Source organism: Oncorhynchus clarkii, chromosome 12, assembly GCF_045791955.1.
Source record: "Oncorhynchus clarkii lewisi isolate Uvic-CL-2024 chromosome 12, UVic_Ocla_1.0, whole genome shotgun sequence".
Taxonomy (NCBI): domain Eukaryota; kingdom Metazoa; phylum Chordata; class Actinopteri; order Salmoniformes; family Salmonidae; genus Oncorhynchus; species Oncorhynchus clarkii.
Window position 1 is genome coordinate 46646410 of NC_092158.1, and position 21099 is coordinate 46667508.

The 21099-nt window shown below is 40.7% G+C and overlaps 1 protein-coding gene across 1 annotated transcript in view; it reads right to left on the reverse strand.

The window, feature by feature from the left end:
* The window catches only part of LOC139423240 (ceramide synthase-like), a 33977-nt gene extending 16091 nt beyond the window's left edge, over positions 1–17886 (reverse strand). Inside the window, exons 1-2 of the mRNA XM_071175042.1 lie at positions 17300–17886; positions 3244–3330 (exon numbers count right to left, since the gene is read on the reverse strand). Of these exons, the coding sequence (XP_071031143.1) occupies positions 3244–3330; positions 17300–17421 (209 nt within the window). The 5' untranslated portion in view covers positions 17422–17886. The remainder of the gene's footprint in view (positions 1–3243; positions 3331–17299) is intronic.
* Positions 17887–21099: the final 3213 nt, after the last annotated feature.

Below are 21099 nucleotides of genomic sequence, written 5' to 3' on the forward strand. Positions count from 1 at the left end.
AAAAAATAAATTCTGAGTTCTTGGCTGATTTCTTTTGATTTTCCCATGATGTCAAGCAAAGGAGGCACTGAGTTTGAAGGTAGGCCTTGAAATACATCCATATGTACACTTCCAATTGACTGATGATGTCAATTAGCCTACCAGAAGCTTCTAAGCCATGATGTCATTTTCTGGAATTTTCCAAGCTGTTTAAAGGCACAGTCATCATTGCACAGAGTGAGTCCATGCAATTTGCGACTTGTTAAGCAATTTCTACTCCTGAACTTAATTTGCCACAAAGGGATTGAATACTTATTGACTCAAGACATTTAATATTTTTTATTTGTCAATATTTAAAAAAACATAAATCCACTTCAACAATATGGGGTATTTATTGTGTGTAGGCCAGTGACACAAAATCTCTATTTAATCCATTTTAAATTCAGGCTAACACAATTGTAGGAAAAGTCAAGGGATGTGAATACATTGTAAAGGCACTGTACCTCACACATACTATACTGACACTCCAACACACACACACACACGCATATTGACGCCACACACACACACCGTCTATTATCTATCTTGACTGCCTGGTCACTTTTACCCCTACTTACATGTACATATTACCTCAACTACCTCGTACCCCTGCACATTGTCTCTGTACTGGTACTCCTTGTATATAGCCTTGTTATTGTTATTTTATTGTGTGATCATTTATTTAGCAAATGTTTCTTACTTAACTCTGCATTGTTGGAAAAGGGCTTGTAAGTAAGCATTTCACTGTAAAGTCTACACCTTGTGTATTCGGCACCTGTGACAAATAACATTTGATAGTTTGATTAATTGATGTATTCATTCGGGTTCACAGTGTGGACCGAACAGAGGTCACCGTACCGAACGGCTTGCTACGAATATGTACAGTTACAACTAATATTTGCACATTGTTATATATTAGCATAACACTGCTTCCACATTATTATGTGAAGTATGGTTTATTCTACATAGAACTGTTACACTTTAAAGTTACCAAAACACTTAGTTTAGAATATCTACATAAGTTCAGCAATTGCACTAGTCTCAAATGACTCTTTAGGCTACTGACCGATGCAAAGCTTCCTCCTGAGTGGTATGAGAAGAGTGCCATCCTCCTGCATCTCACATCTGCTTGTAGTTATTGAACTCTGCCTGCTGGAACCAAGGGTTGAGGCAAACTCTGTCATATCCAGGATGGAGTGTCATGCACTTCACCTCCCTGCCGTGTAACTGCACCCTTCTATAACCTGTAATACATTACATAGATGGAAGGGACTTCATCACCCACTGGAGACTTGAAGACAGAACCACACCCAGAGAGCTGTGCATGTCAGTGTGTGCTTAGACAGCCAAATCCTTAGAGTCGGCCAAATAGACTAATAGAATGCCATTCTAGTTCTGGTTAGACAGCTGAAGTTGTGCTCTACACACAACAGATTTTTATTTGCTTGGTAAGTGTAGGCATACTGGTCTATATTGACATTCATATGATAGTTGCAGCATAAAAATGTGTCTTTGTAACAAACACACGGATACATTTTTAGTTGATAAATGGATCTACACTAAAGCTGGGCGATGTTTGTGCAATGTCCACATGTAACCTACACCTGTAGAGATAATAGTTCTGGGATTTGTCTCCCGGGAAAGATCTAACAGCGGACATAAGGAGAGATGAGACAAAACTAGCCAGTTATAGAACATTGTGATTTAGGACAGCTGAGCTGACTCAAGACTGGGCATTCAACTCACAGTTGACACAGTTTCAATGGTAACATGTACTTACATGACATGATGAAACGTTAAAACTAAGTTGCAAGCTAATTTTATAGCAAGGTGTTGTAGAACAAGTGTCTTATGAAACACATTCCAGACACTGGCTCCTGCCATAACTGATTTGACAGAAATATCAGCTAGATAAGGTAGCGTGGTGATATCTGTAGCTGGCTATGCTAGCTGGCTATACTAGCTAGCTGCTGTCAGCTTGGCTAAACACAAGGTCAGTGCAGGCGTTAGCTGACACGTCATTCTCTAGATGGTCAGCTGAATACACGACCTGGTAATATATCTGGCTCTGGGGACTTGTGAATGTTAACCTATTTAAAAAGGTCTTACTCCCATTGGCTACGGAGACATGATCACACAGTCATCTAGAACAGCTGGTGTTCTCACGCATGGTTAAGTGTTGATTGCCTCGAAGCGAGCATAGAAAGCATTTAGCTCGTCTGGTAGGCTTGCGTCACATGGCAGCTCGCTGCTGGGTTTCCCTTTGTAATCCGTGATAGTTTGCAAGCCCTGCAACATCCAATGAGCGTCAGAGCCGGTGAAGTAGGATTCGATCTTACTCCAGTATTGACGCTTTATCTCTGATGGCGTCGGAAGTCATAGGCAGATTTCTTATTGGAGTCCCGCTCCTTGAATGCGGCAGCTCTAGCCTTTAGCTCAGTGCGGATACTTCCTGTAATCCATGGCTTATGGTTGGGATATGTACGTACGACCTCATCGATGCACTTATTAATGAAGCCGGTAACTAATGTGGTAAACTCTTCAATGCCATCAGATAGAACATATTCCAGTCTGTGCTAGCAACACAGTCCTGTAGTTTAGCACCATCTTTTTAATTGACCACTGCTACTTTTAGTGTTTAGGTTTTTAGCTTGTAATCAGGAGGATGGATTTATGGTCAGATTTGCCAAATGGAGAACTTTGTATGAGCCTATGTGTGTGGATTAAATATGATCTAGCGTTTTTCCTCTAGTTGCACATGGCATGCTGGTAGAAATTAGGTTACCATTAGTTATTCTAACTCAGGCGAGCAGAACCTTGATACTTCCCTAATATTAGAGATTGCGCACCCGCTGTTAACAGACACATACCACCCAAGGTAGAGCCTGAGTGAGTTCACTCAACCACTGATAGGGGGCGGCAATTAAGCCCACTATAAGCTCTGTGGAAAACCGAGGTGATTTGTTCAGACCACAACTTACCGTTGTCATTAGGTATGAAGAAAAGGCAAGATGATAAGAGAGGGAGGTCAGGGTGTGTTCATTAGGCACTTATCCAATAAGAAGCTCTTGCTTTTGTGGTCCTGATACTGCTTGCATGAAGCATTGCCGTGTAGCGTAAAAAAACAACTATGCAGACAGAAAGAAAACATGACTTCTTCGGCCGCACTGATTGGAGCACCCGAGTCGAGGAACTTGTCCCCCTGTCTGTTACTGGCTGACCTACCTGTCAGTCATGACGTCACCGCTGCATGCCAACACGACGATGACTCCTGCCGTGGTGGCCATGATGGCGTGGATGGAGGACACCAGCCTGAGAAGGATAAGAAATGTTTCAAAATAGAAAGTTACATATTTTAGGAGAAGCTTTAGATTCACTGTAATTAACATCTTGTTCATCAAATCAAATGTTATTGGTCAAATATACAGGGTTAGCAGATGTTAATGCGAGTGTAGTGAAATTATTATGCTTCTAGTTCCGACAGTGCAGTAAAATCTAACAAGAAATCTCACAAATTCACAACGACTACATTATACACACAAATGTAAAGGAATGAATAAGAATATGTACATATAAATATATGGATGAGCGATGGCCGTACGGCATAGGCAAGATGGTATAGAATACAGTATATACATATGAGATGAGTAATGTAGGATATGTAGACATTACTAAAGTGGCGTTATTTAAAGTGACTAGTGATACCTTTATTAAATCCGCTTATTAAAGTGGCTAGAGATTTGAGTCAGTATGTTGGCAGCAGCCACTCAATGTTAGTGATGGCTGTTTAATAACAGTCTGATGACCTTGACTGAAAAAGAGCTTCTGTCTCTTGGTCCCAGCTTTGATGCAACTGTAATGACCTCGCCTTCTGGATGATAGCAGGGTGAACAGGCAGTGGCTCGGGTGGTTGTTGTCCTTGATGACCTTTTGGCCTTCCTGTGACACAGGTGCTGTAGGTGTCCTGGAGGGCAGGTAGTTTGCCCCCGGTGACGCATTGTGCAGACAGCACTACCCTAAAGAGAGCATTGCGGTTGAAGGCTGTGCAGTTGCCGTACCAGGCTGTGATACAGCCCGACAGTATGTCCTTGATTGTGCATCTGTAAAGGTTGAGTATTTTAGGTGAAAGCCTCCTGAGGATGAAGAGGCACTGTTGCGCTCCATTCACCACACTGTCTGAGTGGGTGGACCATTTCAGTTAGTCCGTGATCTACTGTCCCGTCAATGTGAATGGGGTGGAGGGGGGTGCTCCCTCTGCCGTTGCCGGAAGTCCACGATCATCTCCTTTATTTTGTTTATGTTGAGCGAGAGGTTATTTTCCTGACACCACACTCCGAGGGTCCTCTGAGCTCCTAGGATAGGGCAGTGTGCAGGCGATTGCGTCATCTGTGGACCTATTGGGGCGGTAAGCAAATTGGAGTGGGTCTAGGGTGTCAGGTAGGGTGGAGGTGATATGATCCTTGACTAGTCTCTCAAAGCACTTCATGATGATAGAGGTGAGTGCTACGGGGCGATAGTCATTTAGTTCAGTTACTTTAGCTTTCTTGGGAACAAGAACAATGGGGGCCATCTTGAAGCATGTTGGGACAGGGATTGATTGAATATATCTGCAAACACACCAGCCAGCCGGTCTGTGCATGCTCTTAGGACGCGGCTAGGGATGCCGTCTGGGCCGGCAGCCTTGCGAGGGTTAACACGTTTAAATGTTTTACTCACGTTGGCCACGGAGGAGGAGAGCCCACAGGCTTTGGTAGCGGGCCTTGTCAGTTGCACTTTACTGTCCTCAACGTGAGCAAGTTGCTTCATTTGTCTGGGAGCAAGATGTCAGCGACGGGGCTGGTTTTCCTTTTTGTAATCTGTGATTGACTATAGACCCTGTCACATACGTCTCGTGTTTGAGCCGCTGAATTGCGACTACGTTGTCTCTATACTGATGCTTTGCTTGTTTGATTTCCTTGCGGAGGGAATAACTACACTGTTTGTATTCGGTCATGTTTCCAGTCGCCTTGCCACTATTAAAAGCAGTGGTTAGGGTTTTCAGTTTAGCGCGAATGCTCCAATCCATTTCTGGTTAGGGAAGGTTTCAAAAGTCAGTGGGAACAACATCTCCGATGCACTTGATATTAAACCCAATCATCGAGTCAGCGTATACGTCAATGTTATTGTCTGAGGCTACCCGGAACATCTCCCAGTCAACCTGATTGAAGGAATCTTAAAGCGTGGAATCTGATTGGTCAGACCAGCATTGGATAGACCTGAGTACGGGTGTTTCCTGTTTTAGGTTCTGCCTATAGGATGGGGGCAACAAAACGGAGTCATGGTCAGATCTGCTGAAGGGAGGGCGGGGAAGGCTTTGTATGCATCGCGGAAGTTAGATTAGCAATGGTCCAGAATTCTACCCACTCGTGTCAAGCATTTGATATGCTGATAGAATTTAGGAAGCCTTGTTCTCAGATTAGTGTTGGTAAAATCCTGAGCTACAATAAAGGACACAGTTGAAGTCGGAAGCTTACATACACTTAGGTTGGAGTCATTAAAACTCGTTTTTTAACCACTCCACAAGTTTCTTGTTAACAAATTATAGTTTTGGCTTTTCGGTTAGGACCTACTTTGTGCATGACAAGCAATTTTTCCAACAATTGTTTACAGACAGATTATTTCACTGCATCACAATTCCAGTGGGTCAAAAGTTTACATACACTAAGTTGACTGTGTCTTTAAACAGCTTGGAAAATTGCAGAAAATGATGTCATGGCTTTAGAAGCTTCTAATAGGATAATTGACATCATTTGAGACAATTGGAGGTGTACCTGTGGATGTATTTCAAGGCCTACCTTCAAACTCAGTGCCTCTTTGCTTGACATGGGAAAACCAAAAGAAAATCAGCCAAAACCTCAGAATTTCTGAGGGAGCAATTTCCAAATTCCTGAAGGTACCACGTTCATCTGTACAAACAATAATACGCAAGTATAAACATCATGGGACCACACAGTCGTCATACCGCTCAGGAAGGAGACGCGTTCTATCTCCTAGAGATGAACATACTTTGGTGCAAATCAATCCCAGAAAAACAGCAAATTACCTTGTGAAGTTGCTGGAGGAAACAGGTACAAAAAGTATCTAAATCTACAGTAAAACGAGTCCTATATCGACATAACCTGAAAGGCCGCTCAGCAAGGAAGAAGCCACTGCTCCAAAACTGCCATAAACAAGCCAGACTACGGTTTGCAAATGCACATGGGGACAAAGATCATACTTTTTGGAGAAATGTCCTCTGGTCTGATGAAACAAAAATATAACTTTTTGGCCATAATGACTATCGTTATGTTTGGAGGGAAAAAGAGGAGGCTTGCAAGCCGAAGAACACCATCCCAACCGTGAAGCACGGGGGTGGCAGCATCATGTTGTGGGGGTGTGCTTTGCTGCAGGAGGGACTGGTGCACTTTACAAAATAGATGGCATCAGGAGGCAGGAAAATTATGTGGATATATTGAAGCAACATCTCAAGACATCAGTCAGGAAGTTAAAGCTTGGTCGCAAATGGGTCTTCCAAATGGACAATTACCCCAAGGATACTTCCAAAGTTGTGGCAAAATGGCTTAATAAGGACAACAAAGTCAAGGTATTGGAGTGGCCATCACAAAGCCCTGACATCAACCCTTTAGAAAATGTGTGGGCAGAACTGAAAAAGCGTGTGCGAGCAAGGAGGCCTACAAACCTGACTCAGTTACACCAGCTCTGTCAGGAGGAATGGGCTAAAATTCACCCAACTTATTGTGGGAAGCTTGTGGAAGGCTACTTGAAACATTTGACCCAAGTTAAACAATTTAAAGGAAATGCTACCAAATACTAATTGAGTGTATGTAAACTTCTGACCCCCTAGGAATGTGATGAAAGAAATAAAAGCTGAAATAAATCTATTATTCTGACATTTCACATTCTTAAAATAAAGTGGTGATCCGAACTGACCTAAGAGAATTGTTACGAAGATTAAATGTCAGGAAATTTGAAAAACTGAGTTTAAATGTACTTGGCTAAGGTGTATGTAAACTTCCGACTTCAACTGTATATGGTTTCCAGTTTACATAGAGTCCAGTGAAGTTCTTTCAGGACTGTCGAGGTATCTGCTTGGGGGGGGGGGATATACATGGAACCGGGTGGCTGTACCCACTCTGACAACATATCCCGAGTGAGCCATGTTTCCGTGAACCAGAGAATGTTCAAATCTGATGTCTCTCTGGAAGGCAACCCTAGTGCCCTAATTTCGTCCACCTTGTCGTCTAGAGATTGGACATTGGTAAGTAATATGCTCGGAAGCGGTGACTGGTGTGCTCGCCTTCTAAGTCTGACCAGTAGGCCGCTCCATCTGCCTCGCTTGCGCTGACCGCGTTGTTTTGGGTCGGCCTCTGGGATCAGATCCCATGTCCAGGGTGAAGGTCCGAACAAAGGATCCGCTTCGGGAAAGTTATATTCCTAGTCATAATGTTGGTAAGCTGACGTATCTTTTATATCCAATAGTTGTTCCTGGCTGTATGTAATAACACTTGAGATTTTCTGGGCTAACAGTGTTAGAAATAATATATAAAAAAACGAATTACTGCATAGTTTCCTTGAAGCGAGGCGACCCTCTCTGTCGGCGCCATCTTGTCATCTCATGAATACAAGTTGAAGTAGAAATATGTTAATAAACAGAAACAGTATTTACAGTACTTACAGGCAATAGTCAAATGAAAAGCTGTCAACTTTGCCAATGTATGTTAGATTCCGATGAGAGACAAGCAAACAATAGGGAGAACAGCATCCTCATACCCTCCGTTTTCTAAAGTAGGAATGTCACTACACAAGTTGCAAATGGACAGAGTATAATTTTTCTTCAGGGAAATTAAGGATGTAAGCATTTTACCCAGGGTAGCCTACTCCACATCCTGCCTCACAAGCAATTGTGGCAGGCTAACAGATAAGCACCCATTTCATCAGTTTGCTGTTCCATTTGGTATTTCCTTTGGTCTTGGTCTGCAAACTTCTATTAACTATATTTCTGAGAGGTGCGATTCACATATAAGAGAATGGAATACTCCGTTTCACTTCTCCCTTTCATTCGGGGGCCTGCCTTTTATTGAAAACATTTGCGCCCAATATCTGTAATGTGGGGTGTTATGCAAATTGTCAGCGATTGGATCATCTTCACAGAAGTTGCAATAATACCCAATTCTGCGTTTTTCCACACAGGAAAATAATATAAAATGTTTAAGAACAGATTTATTTTTTATAGTCAGCATTTTGACAATACATATTTCTGAAAGCTATGGGACCTCTGCTTTAACCAGGGTTGGAGTTTAAAATAATAATAATAATAAATAATAATAAGAGTAAGTCAATTCAGATAGGGACAGGGGGATACCTAGTCAGTTGTGCAACTGAATACATTCAACTGAAATGAGTCTTCAGTTGGAATTCAGGAAGTGAACTGAAATTCCAATTAATCATAAGAGGCATTTACTTTTTAATGACTTCTGAATAAACTGAAAAGGAGAAGCTATATATTTCAAACGTTTTTCCAATTTTTAAATCATACATTTAAATGAATTGCTGAATTGGGTGACCTTAATTCGAATAGACCCCAACCCTGTCTCTCTATTGACAACGCTAAACCAGCACATTGTTTCTTAGAGGACAACGATTGGACCGGTTACTTTCTAGACTGTCCAACTGCCCCCCTATTGGAGCAGCTCTAGACTTAATCCTTGTAGTGAAGGAAATAAAATGCTAGTAAAACATAGCGACATTCAGTTTGGACTCCAGGCCAATTCAATGGGAACATAACGGGCAGGTGTGACTGACAGACACTGCAGAGACTTGATATGGATCGCCCATCACAAATCTAACCACCATTCATTCTGCACAAATTCAAGGACCAAAACACCAAATAATTATATTTCATATGGGCTGCAACCAAAATTGCACCACTATGGGCCCTGGTAAAAAGTAGTACACTAAAGGGAATAGGGTGCTATTTCAGACACAATCAAGGAGTTCGCCTTTAAAATGTGGACGAAGGGCTTGTTCAACCAGGCACTCAACTTCCGGCTTAGTTTGACAGATCTTGGCATCTCTGGCAATATGCAGCTTGAAATCACATTCCTTCACCCTTGCCCACAGCCACTCGCTATTCACGCCTTTTATGAATCGCTCAATTTCCAAATTATTAAAGGTATTTAGCAGTACAGTAGTCTCACTCCAGGCTAGGTCAAAAGAGGGAGAAGGCACACAGAGACATTTCCTGTTGAGACCTGCTGCTCCGGAGGCTCGCACCCTTCTCCACAGACCTTAGTTTCATATTGCAGCTTTAATAGGCCTATCATTTCTTTCCTATGGACAATAAAGTATCTATTCATCTATCTAGTATTTATTAGTGCTGTCACAATACCAGAATTTTGACTTCGATACCATCACGATACTCAATACCACGGCAAAAAAAATAAGGCATATAAGCCTAAGTCACAGAATGGCACTTGAAACTCAGCTACTGCTCTGTTTAATCATTGGCTATCTTTTGAGCTCAATATCATTCGATTTTTTCAAAAACTTTCAAAGACAGCAATGTATTCATTAATAATCAATTTGACTTTGGTAAAAGCAATCTAACTACATAAATGGTCATCTTTTATCTGAATGGTAACTCTATTGATCGCCCAAATTCAGTGTTCAGATAACGGTTTCAATACAGCCCATTCCTGAATCTCTCTGCAATTATCAGTGGTTTGGGAGAATGTCCTTTTAAGGTAGCCACAATTTCATCATATGATTTATCACTAGGTTTTCCAGGCGTTACTAGGCTGTGCAGTAGATTGAATGTTTTTCCTCCCATAACAGTAAAAAAAATTTGGCACAATGACTTCTGCTATAATTTCATTTGCCAACACAAAGTACTCAAAACATTCTGTGTAAGAACTCCATTGTTCCACAGATTCATCAAATGTTCCTATATTTCCAACCAAGGCAGACATTTTTTGTTTATTTTTCTTTCTCACACTTTTCAGACGGTCCCTTACTCCTAGACCCCTTTTTTTCTTCTTTTAACTCATGATGACTTCACTTTCTTCCCCAGCGAAACTCTTCCTATCCATTGAGGCTCTTGTTGCTGTGACATCAAAAGCTAGCTAGCATCACTTGACTGGCTAGCTCCACGATTTGTTTGCGTATTTCTACAGCGGAAAAAAACTCAGACTTTGACAAAGATAATGAGCCCAAACGTGAGAACATTTCTTCCTTGTTGTGTGGCACACTGTATAACTTATACAACTAATATATGGACAGGACATGAGACGGGAGTAGAAATTAACGTGGGCATTGTTTAATGTGTTTAACAGTTAGAACATTCCATGCATTTCAACGTAGGTAAGCAAGGGGGGGGGTTACAGGTGCCTTAAAAGGAACAAAACTAGAATATCAATACACAACAAAGGGATATATCTGTTCCTGGTTAATTTTTTGGGGAATGGGGCATGCTTATTTAAGATGGTGAGGAAAGCACTTAAAGAATAACCAGGCATCCTCTACTCTACTGGAAGATGATTTAACAAAAAAGCACAATCGTTGCACGACTGTACCTAACCATAAACACCAATGCCTTTCTTAAAATCAATACACAGAAGTAAATCTTTTTAAACCTGCTTATTTAGCTAAAAGAAATCCAGGTTAGCAGGCAATATTAACCAGGTGAAATTGTGTCACTTCTCTTCCGTTCATTGCACGCAGAGTCAGGGTATATGCAACAGTTTGGGCAGCCTGGCTCATTGCGAACTAATTTGTCAGAATTTTACATAATTATGACATAACATTGAAGGTTATGCAATGTAACAGGAATATTTAGACTTAGGGATGCCACCCGTTAGATAAAATACAGAACGGTTCTGTATTTCACTGAAATAATAAACGTTTTGTTTTCGAAATTATAGTTTCCGGATTCGACCATATTAATGACCAAAGGCTCGTATTTCTGTGTGTTATGTTATAATTAAGTCTGAATTGATAGAGCAGTCTGACTGAGCGATAGTAAGCAGCAGCAGGCCCGTAATCATTCATTCAAACATTACTTACGTGCGTTTTGACAGCAGCTCTTCGCAAGCACAGCGTTGTTTATGACTTCAAGCCTATCAACTCCCGAGATTAGGCTGGTGTAACCGATGTGAAATGGCTTGCTAATTAGCGGGGTGAGCGCTAATAGCGTTTCAAACGTCACTCGCTCTGAGACTTGGAGTAGTTGTTCCCCTTGATCTGCAAGGGTAACGTTGCTTCGAGGGTGGCTGTTGTCGATGTGTTTCTGGTTCGAGCCCAGGGAGGAGTGAGGAGAGGGACGGAAGCTATGCTGTTACACTGGCAATACTAAAGTGCCTATAAGAACATCCAATAGTCAAAGGTATATGAAATACAAATGGTAAAGAGAGAAATAGTCCTATAATTCCTATAATAACTACAAGCTAAAGCTTCTTACCTAGGAATATTAAAGACTCATGTTAAAAGGAACCACCAGCTTTCATATGTTCTCATGTTCTGAGCAAGGAACTTAAACATTAGCTTTTTTACATGGCACATATTGCACTTTTACAACACTTTATTTTTGCATTATTTAAACCAAATTGAACATGTTTCATCATTTATTTAAGGCTAAATTTATTTTATTGATGTATTATATTAAGTTAGAATAAGTGTTCATTCAGTATTGTTGTAATTATCACAAATAAATAAAAATCGGACAATTAATCGGTATCAGCGTTTTTGGTCCTCCAATAATCTGTATCGGCGTTGAAAAATCTTAATCGATCGACCTCTAGCTTGTAAGCATGCATTTCACACTAAGGTTGTATTCGGCGCATGTGACAAATAAAATGTCATTTGATTAAGCATACATTTTTGTTAACTGTAATTTTGTTAGTTATGCTCCAACTTTCCCTCCATCTTGTGCTAACATCAGTTCTTTATAAGTATTGGTTCCAATAGTTTAATAGAACTGCCATTCTAACAGCAGAAATGGGGCAGCTGAAGCAACCAAGATAAATGCCTTCTGGTGCAACGATGTGACCATGGCTCTCTCAATCACTGTGGAGGGAACAATCCCCGAATCAACTCAGTGATTTCTAAACAAATGTGGAAATGGCCCAAGAGAGTGTGGTTCAGTTTGTTGGAGGAGCATGGGGCGTGGAATAGCAGAGCTGTGGGTTTGAATTAGTTGTTGTATTAGCCACATATCAAATACAATTTGACTTGTTACATGATTCGTAAACACGTGTGGACTAACAGTGAAATACTTAGACCCTTCCCAACAATGCAGAGAGAAAGAAGATAGAGAAATAGAAAGTAAAAGACAAAAAGTAATAATAGATACATATTAGGGCTGGGCATTGACAGGGACCTGAAGATACGAAATTATCACAATACCATAGAATCGCAATACGTATATGTATTGTTATTCAATACTGCGATTTTATTGCGATTTGATGTTCCAAACATATTGCTTACTACGCTGAACAAAAATATAAAGTGCAACATGTAAAGTGTTTAAATCCCTGAAAATGTCCATACAAAACGCTTATTTCTCCACAAATTTGTTTACATCCATATTGGTGAGCATTTATCCTTTTCCAAGATAATCCATCCACCTGAAAGGTGTGGCATATCAAGAAGCTAATTAAACAGCATGATCATTACACAGGACTTCCACATCAAGCTACTTCACCTGTGGGATCGTCTTGACCTTCGGGGGGGTGTTGTAACTCAGTCAAATATTTTGTTGCATGTTGCGTTTATATTTTTGTTCAGTATGTGTCTGCTGTAGATAGAGAAGAGTGTAACAAGTTTGGTTGTTTCCATTTGCCACTACACAAATGTATTTCAACGTTTATGTATATATATTGGTTAATTGAGATTACATATCAATAAGGTGTATACCATTGGTCTTGCTGCAGACAGGAGGGTAATACAGTTGTCCTCCACAGCTAAATGTTCTTGTCTATTTTTAGGTATTTATACCTATTGTATATTATACTATTTTTGTAATTGTTGTCTTTGATTACAAAAGCCCAGTCTGATAATTCAATACAAGCCAATAAACAACAATCAACTGGGACTGCTGGCTGAGCATTCCTTTCTTTAAAAAAACAATGCAAGGGAGTTAAGAAGTACGATCACATCTGTTACAAGAGCATAAGAAAATTAGTTTTGATCAGTCATGGAAATAAAAGCGTTGAAAACATGTTGGCTCACTATTTAAAAAAGGAAGCTGGAGAACCAGCTAGATTATGAAAAATGCAAGAGATTTGGTACAGCTGACTAGCACTAGCTAACGCTACCAAGCAACAACAAAAATGATTATTTTTACAAATCAATACGGAGTCAAAGTATCAATATAATATCATCCAAAATAATAGTGTGATATGCAACTATCGATTTCTTCCCCCATCACTACCACATATAGTTTAATGAATACGTCTTAACTGTATGTTTCATTGGATACAAGTGTTCACAAAAGAACCATGTTATTAGAACTATATTATTCCTGCATTGGCCAATAGCCACATATTGTGGAGCAGGAGCTCCAAGTGTGTAATAATGTTTAGATTTTATAGATAGTTCTACAAAAGGACCTATAATGGAGCGATCAGGTTGCATCTATGGTAACTAAGTGCAGCAAAACACTTTTTTCCATACTCTACCTTAAAAGATTCAAAGCACCACAAGACCTGATGAACATTAACACTGGCTACATATGCCCCACCCTGGAATATGCCGCAGCTCATGGACCCAGGCCTAGTCTGATGACCCGGAGCATATTCAGAAGAGAGCATGCATGCCGCATCATCCTAGGAGGATACTCCAGTTATACTGAGGCACTACTGACCCTGTCCCTACCCAGGCTTCTTGAAAAGGAGGACACAGCTCTGCAGACTTCGCTGTCAGCCTCCTCAACTCTCCATTCAGAGACTATCTACCCCCTGACCGAAACACAGCAACAGGTAGGAACACCCGCAGCCAAAATCAACTGACAATCCAAAAGTCAACAATACAGAAGGTCACCTATCCCATACCTCTGTTCATTAATTAGTCACTTAGATCGCTGGACCTCGATTAATAATTGTATAATTTCTATACATTTTTGTATTTTGTCAACCTCTTAAATCATCCATATTTTGTATGCGCAATGATTTCAGTTTGTATTGACTGCTATGAGTGTATCATTCTTTTTACTTTACTGAACACACTCACATGACCAAATGTATGTGGACACCCCTACACCATTGCTGACAGGTGTATAAAAATCTAGCACAGCCCTGCAATTTCCATAGACAAACATTGGCAGTAGAATGGCCTTACTAAGCCCAGTGACTTTCAACATGGCACCGTCACAGGAAGCCATCTTTCCAACAAGTCCGTTCATCAAATTTCTGCCTGGTCAAGTGTAAGTGCTGTCATTGTGAAGTGGAAATGACTCGGAGCAACAACGGCTCAGCCGCGAAGTGGTAGGCCACACAAGCTCACAGAAATAGGACCACTGAGTGCTGAAGCGTGAATAAATCATCTGTCCTCGGTTACAACACTAGCTAACAAGTTCCCAACGGCCTCTGGAAGCAACAAGCCCATGATTTTGGAATGAGATGTTCGACGAGCAGGTGTCCACATACTTTTGGTCAGTATCTATCCATCTTTAACTGTATGTTTCATTGGATAAGCATGTTGACAAAATGACCATATTATAATTCATATGAAGCCTATATTATTATGTTAAGCGTGGCTACGAACAGTGTGGCTACATAGGTGATCTTATGTTCTTCCCATGATGGAAAGACCTGGGCTTATCCTGCCTGAACACACCAATAGGAGGAGGCCTTCACATCAGTCCCACACACATGGTGCACTGCAGGTGAAGATAAGGTCATTTCCATGTAAAGGGTTCCATGAGCACCAACATGTGAAAATGGGTTTCAAATTAAAGCTATGAGTCTATATAGAAAGTCTACATCTCCATTAACTTATTTTTTTAAAACATTTTTGTTGCATTACAACGTGGGATTGAACAATTGAATTGTATGTTCAATGCTCGATCTACACAAAATACTCCCTAATGTACATAATCTAACTTTTGACAAATTAATACTAATTTAATAACTCAAATAGTAGTTGCATAAGTATTCACCCATTTTGCTTAGGCAAGGCTAAATTAGTTCTGAAATAAACTTTGTCATAACAAATCACATAACTGTGTGAAATAATAGGACTTTTTTTTTTGTCCCCCATACATACAACAACTGTAAGGTCCCCCAGTCAAGTACTGAATTTAAAGCACATATTCAACTACAATAGGCCAGGGAGCTTTTCGAAAGCCTCAAAGAGGGGCAGTGATCAGTAGATGGGTAACAATAACAAATCAGACATGGACTATATCTTTAAGCATGGTCAAGTTAATAATTACATTGTGGATTATGTATTAAGCCACCCAGACACATCAAAGATGCTGTAGTCCTTCTGAACTAAGCTACAGGACAGGAACAAAACTGCTTATGGATGTCACCATGAGGTCATTGGTGATATAAAAATGTCTAGAGTTCAATGGCTGTGATGTGAGAAAGCTGAGGATGGATCAACAACATTGTAAAAAAAAAAATATGGTTTGGCATACATTTTAAGTGAAATCAGTCTCACCACAATGAAATTGTCCACAAAACACCACTTTACCCACGTGACACAAACCCCGACGAATGCTGTTCACAACGGTCTTGAGGGGAGTTGGGGCAAATGAGAATAAAACTGTTTATTGTTCATTACAAATATCAATACCATTCTTCTACTTAACAATATAGAGGGGATATATACTACATGACCTTCTGGGAAAGCTTTCCACTAGATGTTGGAACATTGCTGCAGGGACTTGCTTCCATTTTGCCATGAGCCTTAGTGAGGTCGGGCACTGAGGTTGGGCGATTAGACCTTGCTCGCAGTCGGTGTTCCAATTCATCGCAAAGGTGTTCGATTGGGTTGAGGTCAAAGCTCTGTGCAGGCCAGTCAAGTTCAAGTCTAGCAGGGCAGAAATTTGACGAACTGACTTGTTGGAAAGGTGGCATCCTACGACTGTGCCACGTTGAAAGTCACTAGGCTCTTCAGTAAGGCCATCATACTGACAATGATTGCATGGCTGTGTGCTCAATCTTATACACCTGTCAGCAACAGGTGTGTCTGAAATAGACAAATCCAATCATTTGAAGGGGTGTCCACATACTTTCATATATATAGTGTATGTGGAACGAGAAATGGTCTGGTCTAATCTTGTTATAGAATCTGTATTTTTTTTAAATGCCACTGCCTAAAATACCGCCAGAAGGAGAAAATCTCGAGCAGCACACTGCAGCTTTTCCAGATGCTCACTGACCCACTGGCACTTTAATGGGCAGGTAAAACAAATACAACACATACAGTAGCAGGCCAAGAGATCGTAAAACAAACGTATATGAATTAACTATTAATTAGGTTGCTGATGGGCATTCATGATAACATTAGTTGTCTTTTTTTGTAACCTAGTCTACGTTATTGCAGCCAGATAATGCCCGATAGCTTCTCCCGCTATCGGGATATGTGACATAATCAAACTGGTGAGGCATTCAAGGCTGACTTGACGGGTTACTGAGCTAGCTATTTAGCTATGTATCCCCCAAGGCATCAACACATGCGTTTAAGAAATGCATTTTCCGTTAGATGAGCATTGGCGAATTAATAGGAGCGTGATTAAGGCCAAACGATCGACTGTAGTTCAGCACTTTACATTGCATAACTCGGCCACCACAGCGATCGAGTTTGAAGGGGAATTATCAACTAGCTAGAGAGTGACAGGGTACAAATGAGCATCGAACTCACCCCTGCGCATGTGATTGTGTAATTTTGACCAAGACGCAGCAATATTCCCATGGTATTACTATGTTGTAATTCACAGGGCTAGCCACCACCGTTATGATAACGCAGCCTACAATAACATTATCGGGTACGACAATGGCCAAGACGACATATCAAATGTACAAAAGCATAATTTCTAATCTAATATCTTTCAGCACTGTTTGAAATAGCAACTGTGGCTAATTCGGTTAAAACCCAAGGCAAGCTCGAGACTCAGCAATTTGTTGTATCAGCTTGCATGGCCGTACTAGCTAGCATAGCCTCCTAGGGCCAGCTACTGCTTGACCAGCTATGTCCAGGATTAAACGTTTACCATCTGGAGAAAAAAAATAATAATAATTACCTCTCGCTGACCAGTACAACGTCTGCATCGGTCCACTGTTTGAAAATGGACGGGAGTACCTTCCGAAAGACGAAGAAGAGTCCGGGAAAAACTACGACGCCGCAAGCCAGCACTTGCAACATCGTTGCGCTTCTCCCACTATCGACCTATCTATTATTACAATATGGGTCGCAAGATGTATTTTACACCGCGTTTTACACCGGCGACTGGGATTCGCCGTGTTTGCTAGACAGCATTAGTGCTCACGCCACAAGATCCAGTCACCGGTGACCGCTGCGTTTTTCCCCTTGCCTCAGCAACACCACACTGTACACACAACCTAGCTAGCGAAGGTACTCGGTGATTGATTGGTCTTCACTCCTGGCGCAAAGCCGGTAACGTTAGACAGCACGCTAACTACATGCCGCGGAATACAATTTAATATCGAGGTTTGGGAATATTCTACCCGAAAAAAAACTGGGGAAAAAATAATACATATGTGAATTAAACCGAGGCAAGGTTTGACCTACGCGTCGGTTTCTCCGAGTTGGGGTACCTTGCTATGCGAACTATCAACGACTCGACAAGCGCTCTCTTATCAAAGATGTGTATAACTTAACCAAGACAGACCACAGCCTGTCGTTTCAAATGAGTCATAGTGGGCAGAACAAGCAAGGAGGTGGGCAGAGTCAAGCACGAACTAGCAAGATCCTATTGGCGCGTTTTAGCTGTATTTGCATATTTCCGATAGGGAACGCCTTCTCCATGCGCGTGTGCAATATATCAATTCCTTTTGCACTTCTAAACAACGCAATTTAAAAAAAAACTTAAGCAAAAGGTAAAGTCTAGAAAACTTAGTCCACTGTTTGTAACAAATTATAGTTTTGGGATCAGAAAACTGTATTGAGATCAATGACAAAATGTGCTATGTCAGCCAAAATCCATCTTGTTCCATCTTCTCCCACTACTGGCCACTGGACTTCCTCTCACTAACATGTTTGGTAGTGTGTGGAAACGCCAAGCGGATGCTTCATATTTACACATCCGCTGAAATATCTGTCTAATTGTTCCATCTGTGCTCTTATTCATGACGGTGCAGAGACCCTACAAGCAATGTGGACAAGGCGCATTCCGCAAGACAGCGCCATCTAGGCAGTAGCGGACCTGTGCTGCCCATATAGGCATAGTTCACCCTGATCATTTTTAATTTACTGTAATTTTCTGTTTTAGAAGCCTACTCTTACTGTACACATAATTAGGCTATGCACTGTTGCAAAATTATTCATTTTTGCAAAAACACACTATTTAAAGAGGACAAGTACAAGAGGTCATGTACATTAGAGTGCCTAGTTTGAGAAACAGACACCTCACAAGTCCTCAACTGGCAGCTTCCTTAAATAGTACCCGCAATACACCAGCCTCAACGTCAACAGTGAAGAGGCGACTCCGGGATGCTGGCCTTCTGTTGCCCATGTTAATCTTTAATTTTTATAGGCCAGTCTGAGATATGGCTTTTTCTTTGGAACTCTGCCTAGAAATCCAGCATCCCGGAGTCGCCTCTTCACCGTTGATGTTGAGACTGGTGTTTTGTGGGTACTATTTAATAAAGCTGCCAGTTGAGGACTTGTGAGGCATCTGTTTCTCAAACTAGGCACTCTAATGTACTTGTCCTCTTGCTCAGTTGTGCACTGGGGCATCCCACTCCTCTTTCTATTCTGGTTCGAGACAGTTTGCACTGTTCTGTGAAGGGAGCAGTACACAGTGTTGTACGAGATCAGTTTCTTGGCAATTTCTCGCATGGAATAGCCTTCATTTCTCAGAACAATAATAGACTGACGAGTTTCAGAAGAAAGACCTTCATTTCTGTCCATTTTGAGCCTGTAATTGAACCCACAAATGCTGATGCTTCATATATTCAACTAGTTTAAAGAAGGCCAGTTTTATTGCTTCTTTAATCAGACCAACATTTTTCAGCTGTGTTAGCATAATTGCAATATAGTTTTCTAATGATCAACTAGCCTTTTAAAATGATAAACTTGGATTAGCTAACAAAACGTACCATTGGAACATAGGAGTGATGGTTGCTGAAAATGGGACACTGTACTAGAGGTCGACCGATTATGATTTTTCAACGGCGATACCGATATCGATTATTAGAGGACCAAAAAAAGCCGATACCGATTAATCTGCCGTTTTTTTTTTTTTTTTTTTTTTGTTTGTTGTTGTTTTTTTTTTTTTTTGTAATAATGACTATTACAACAATACTGAATGAACACTTATTTTAACTTAATATAATACATCAATAAAATCTATTTAGCCTCAAATTAATAATGAAACATGTTCAATTTGGTTTAAATAATGCAAAAACGAAGTGTTGGAGAAGAAAGTAAAAGTTCAATATGTGCCATGTAAGAAAGCTAACGTTTAAGTTCCTTGCTCAAAACATGAGAACATATGAAAGCTGGTGGTTCCTTTTAACATGAGTCATCAATATTCCCAGGTAAGAAGTTTTAGGTTGCAGTTATTATAGGAATTGTAGGACTATTTCTCTCTATACCATTTGTATTTTATATACCTTTGACTATTGGATGTTCTTATAGGCACTTTAGTATTGCCAGTGTAACAGTATAGCTTCCGTCCCTCTCATCGCCTCTACCTGGGCTCGAACCAGGTACACATCGACAACTGCCACCCTCGAAGCAGCGTTACCCATGCAGATCAAGGGGAACAACTACTCCAAGTCTCCCGTTAACTAGCTTGCCATTTCACATTGGTTACACCAGCCTAATCTCGGGAGTTGATAGGCTTGAAGTCATAAACGGCTCAATGCTTGAAGCATTGCCAAGAGCTGCTGGCATAACGCACAAAAGTGCTGTTTGAATGAATGCTTACGAGCCTACTGGTGCCTACCATCGCTCAGTCAGACTGCTCTATCAAATCATAGACTTAATTATAACATAATAACACACAGAAATATGAGCCTTAGGTCATTAATATGGTAGAATCCGTAAACTATCATCTCAAAAACAAAACGTTTATTCTTTCAGTGAAATGCGGAACCGTTCCGTATTTTATCTAACGGGTGGCATCCATAAGTCTAAATATTTCTGTTACATTGGACAACCTTCAATGTTATGTCATAATTACGTAAAATTCTGGCAAATTAGTTCGCAGCAAGTCAGGCGGCCCAAACTGTTGCATATACCCTGACTCTGCGTGCAATGAACGCAAGAGAAGTGACACAATTTCACCTGGTTAATATTGCCTGCTAAGCTGGATTTCTTTTAGCTAAATATGCAGGTTTAAAAATATATACTTCTGTGTATTGATTTTAAGAAAGGCATTGATGTTAATGGTTAGGTACAGTCGTGCAATGATTGTGCTTTTTCGCAAATGTGCTTTTGTTAAATCATCCCCCGTTTGGCGAAGTTGGCTGTCTTTGTTAGGAAGAAATAGTCTTCACACAGTTCGCAACGAGCCAGGCGGCCCAAACTGCTGCATATACCCTGACTCTGTTGCAAGAGAAGTGACACCATTTCCCTAGTTAAAATAAATTTATGTTAGCAGGCAATGTTAACTAAATATGCAGGTTTAAAAATATATACTTGTGTATGGATTTTAAGAAAGGCATTGATGTTTATGGTTAGGTACACATTGGAGCAACGACAGTCCTTTTTTACAAATGCGCACAGCATAGATTATATGCAACGCAGGACTCGCTAGATAAACTAGGAATATCATCAACCATGTGTAGTTAACTAGTGATTATGATTGAGGGATTTATTGTTTTTTACAAGATAAGTTTAATGCTAGCTAGCAAC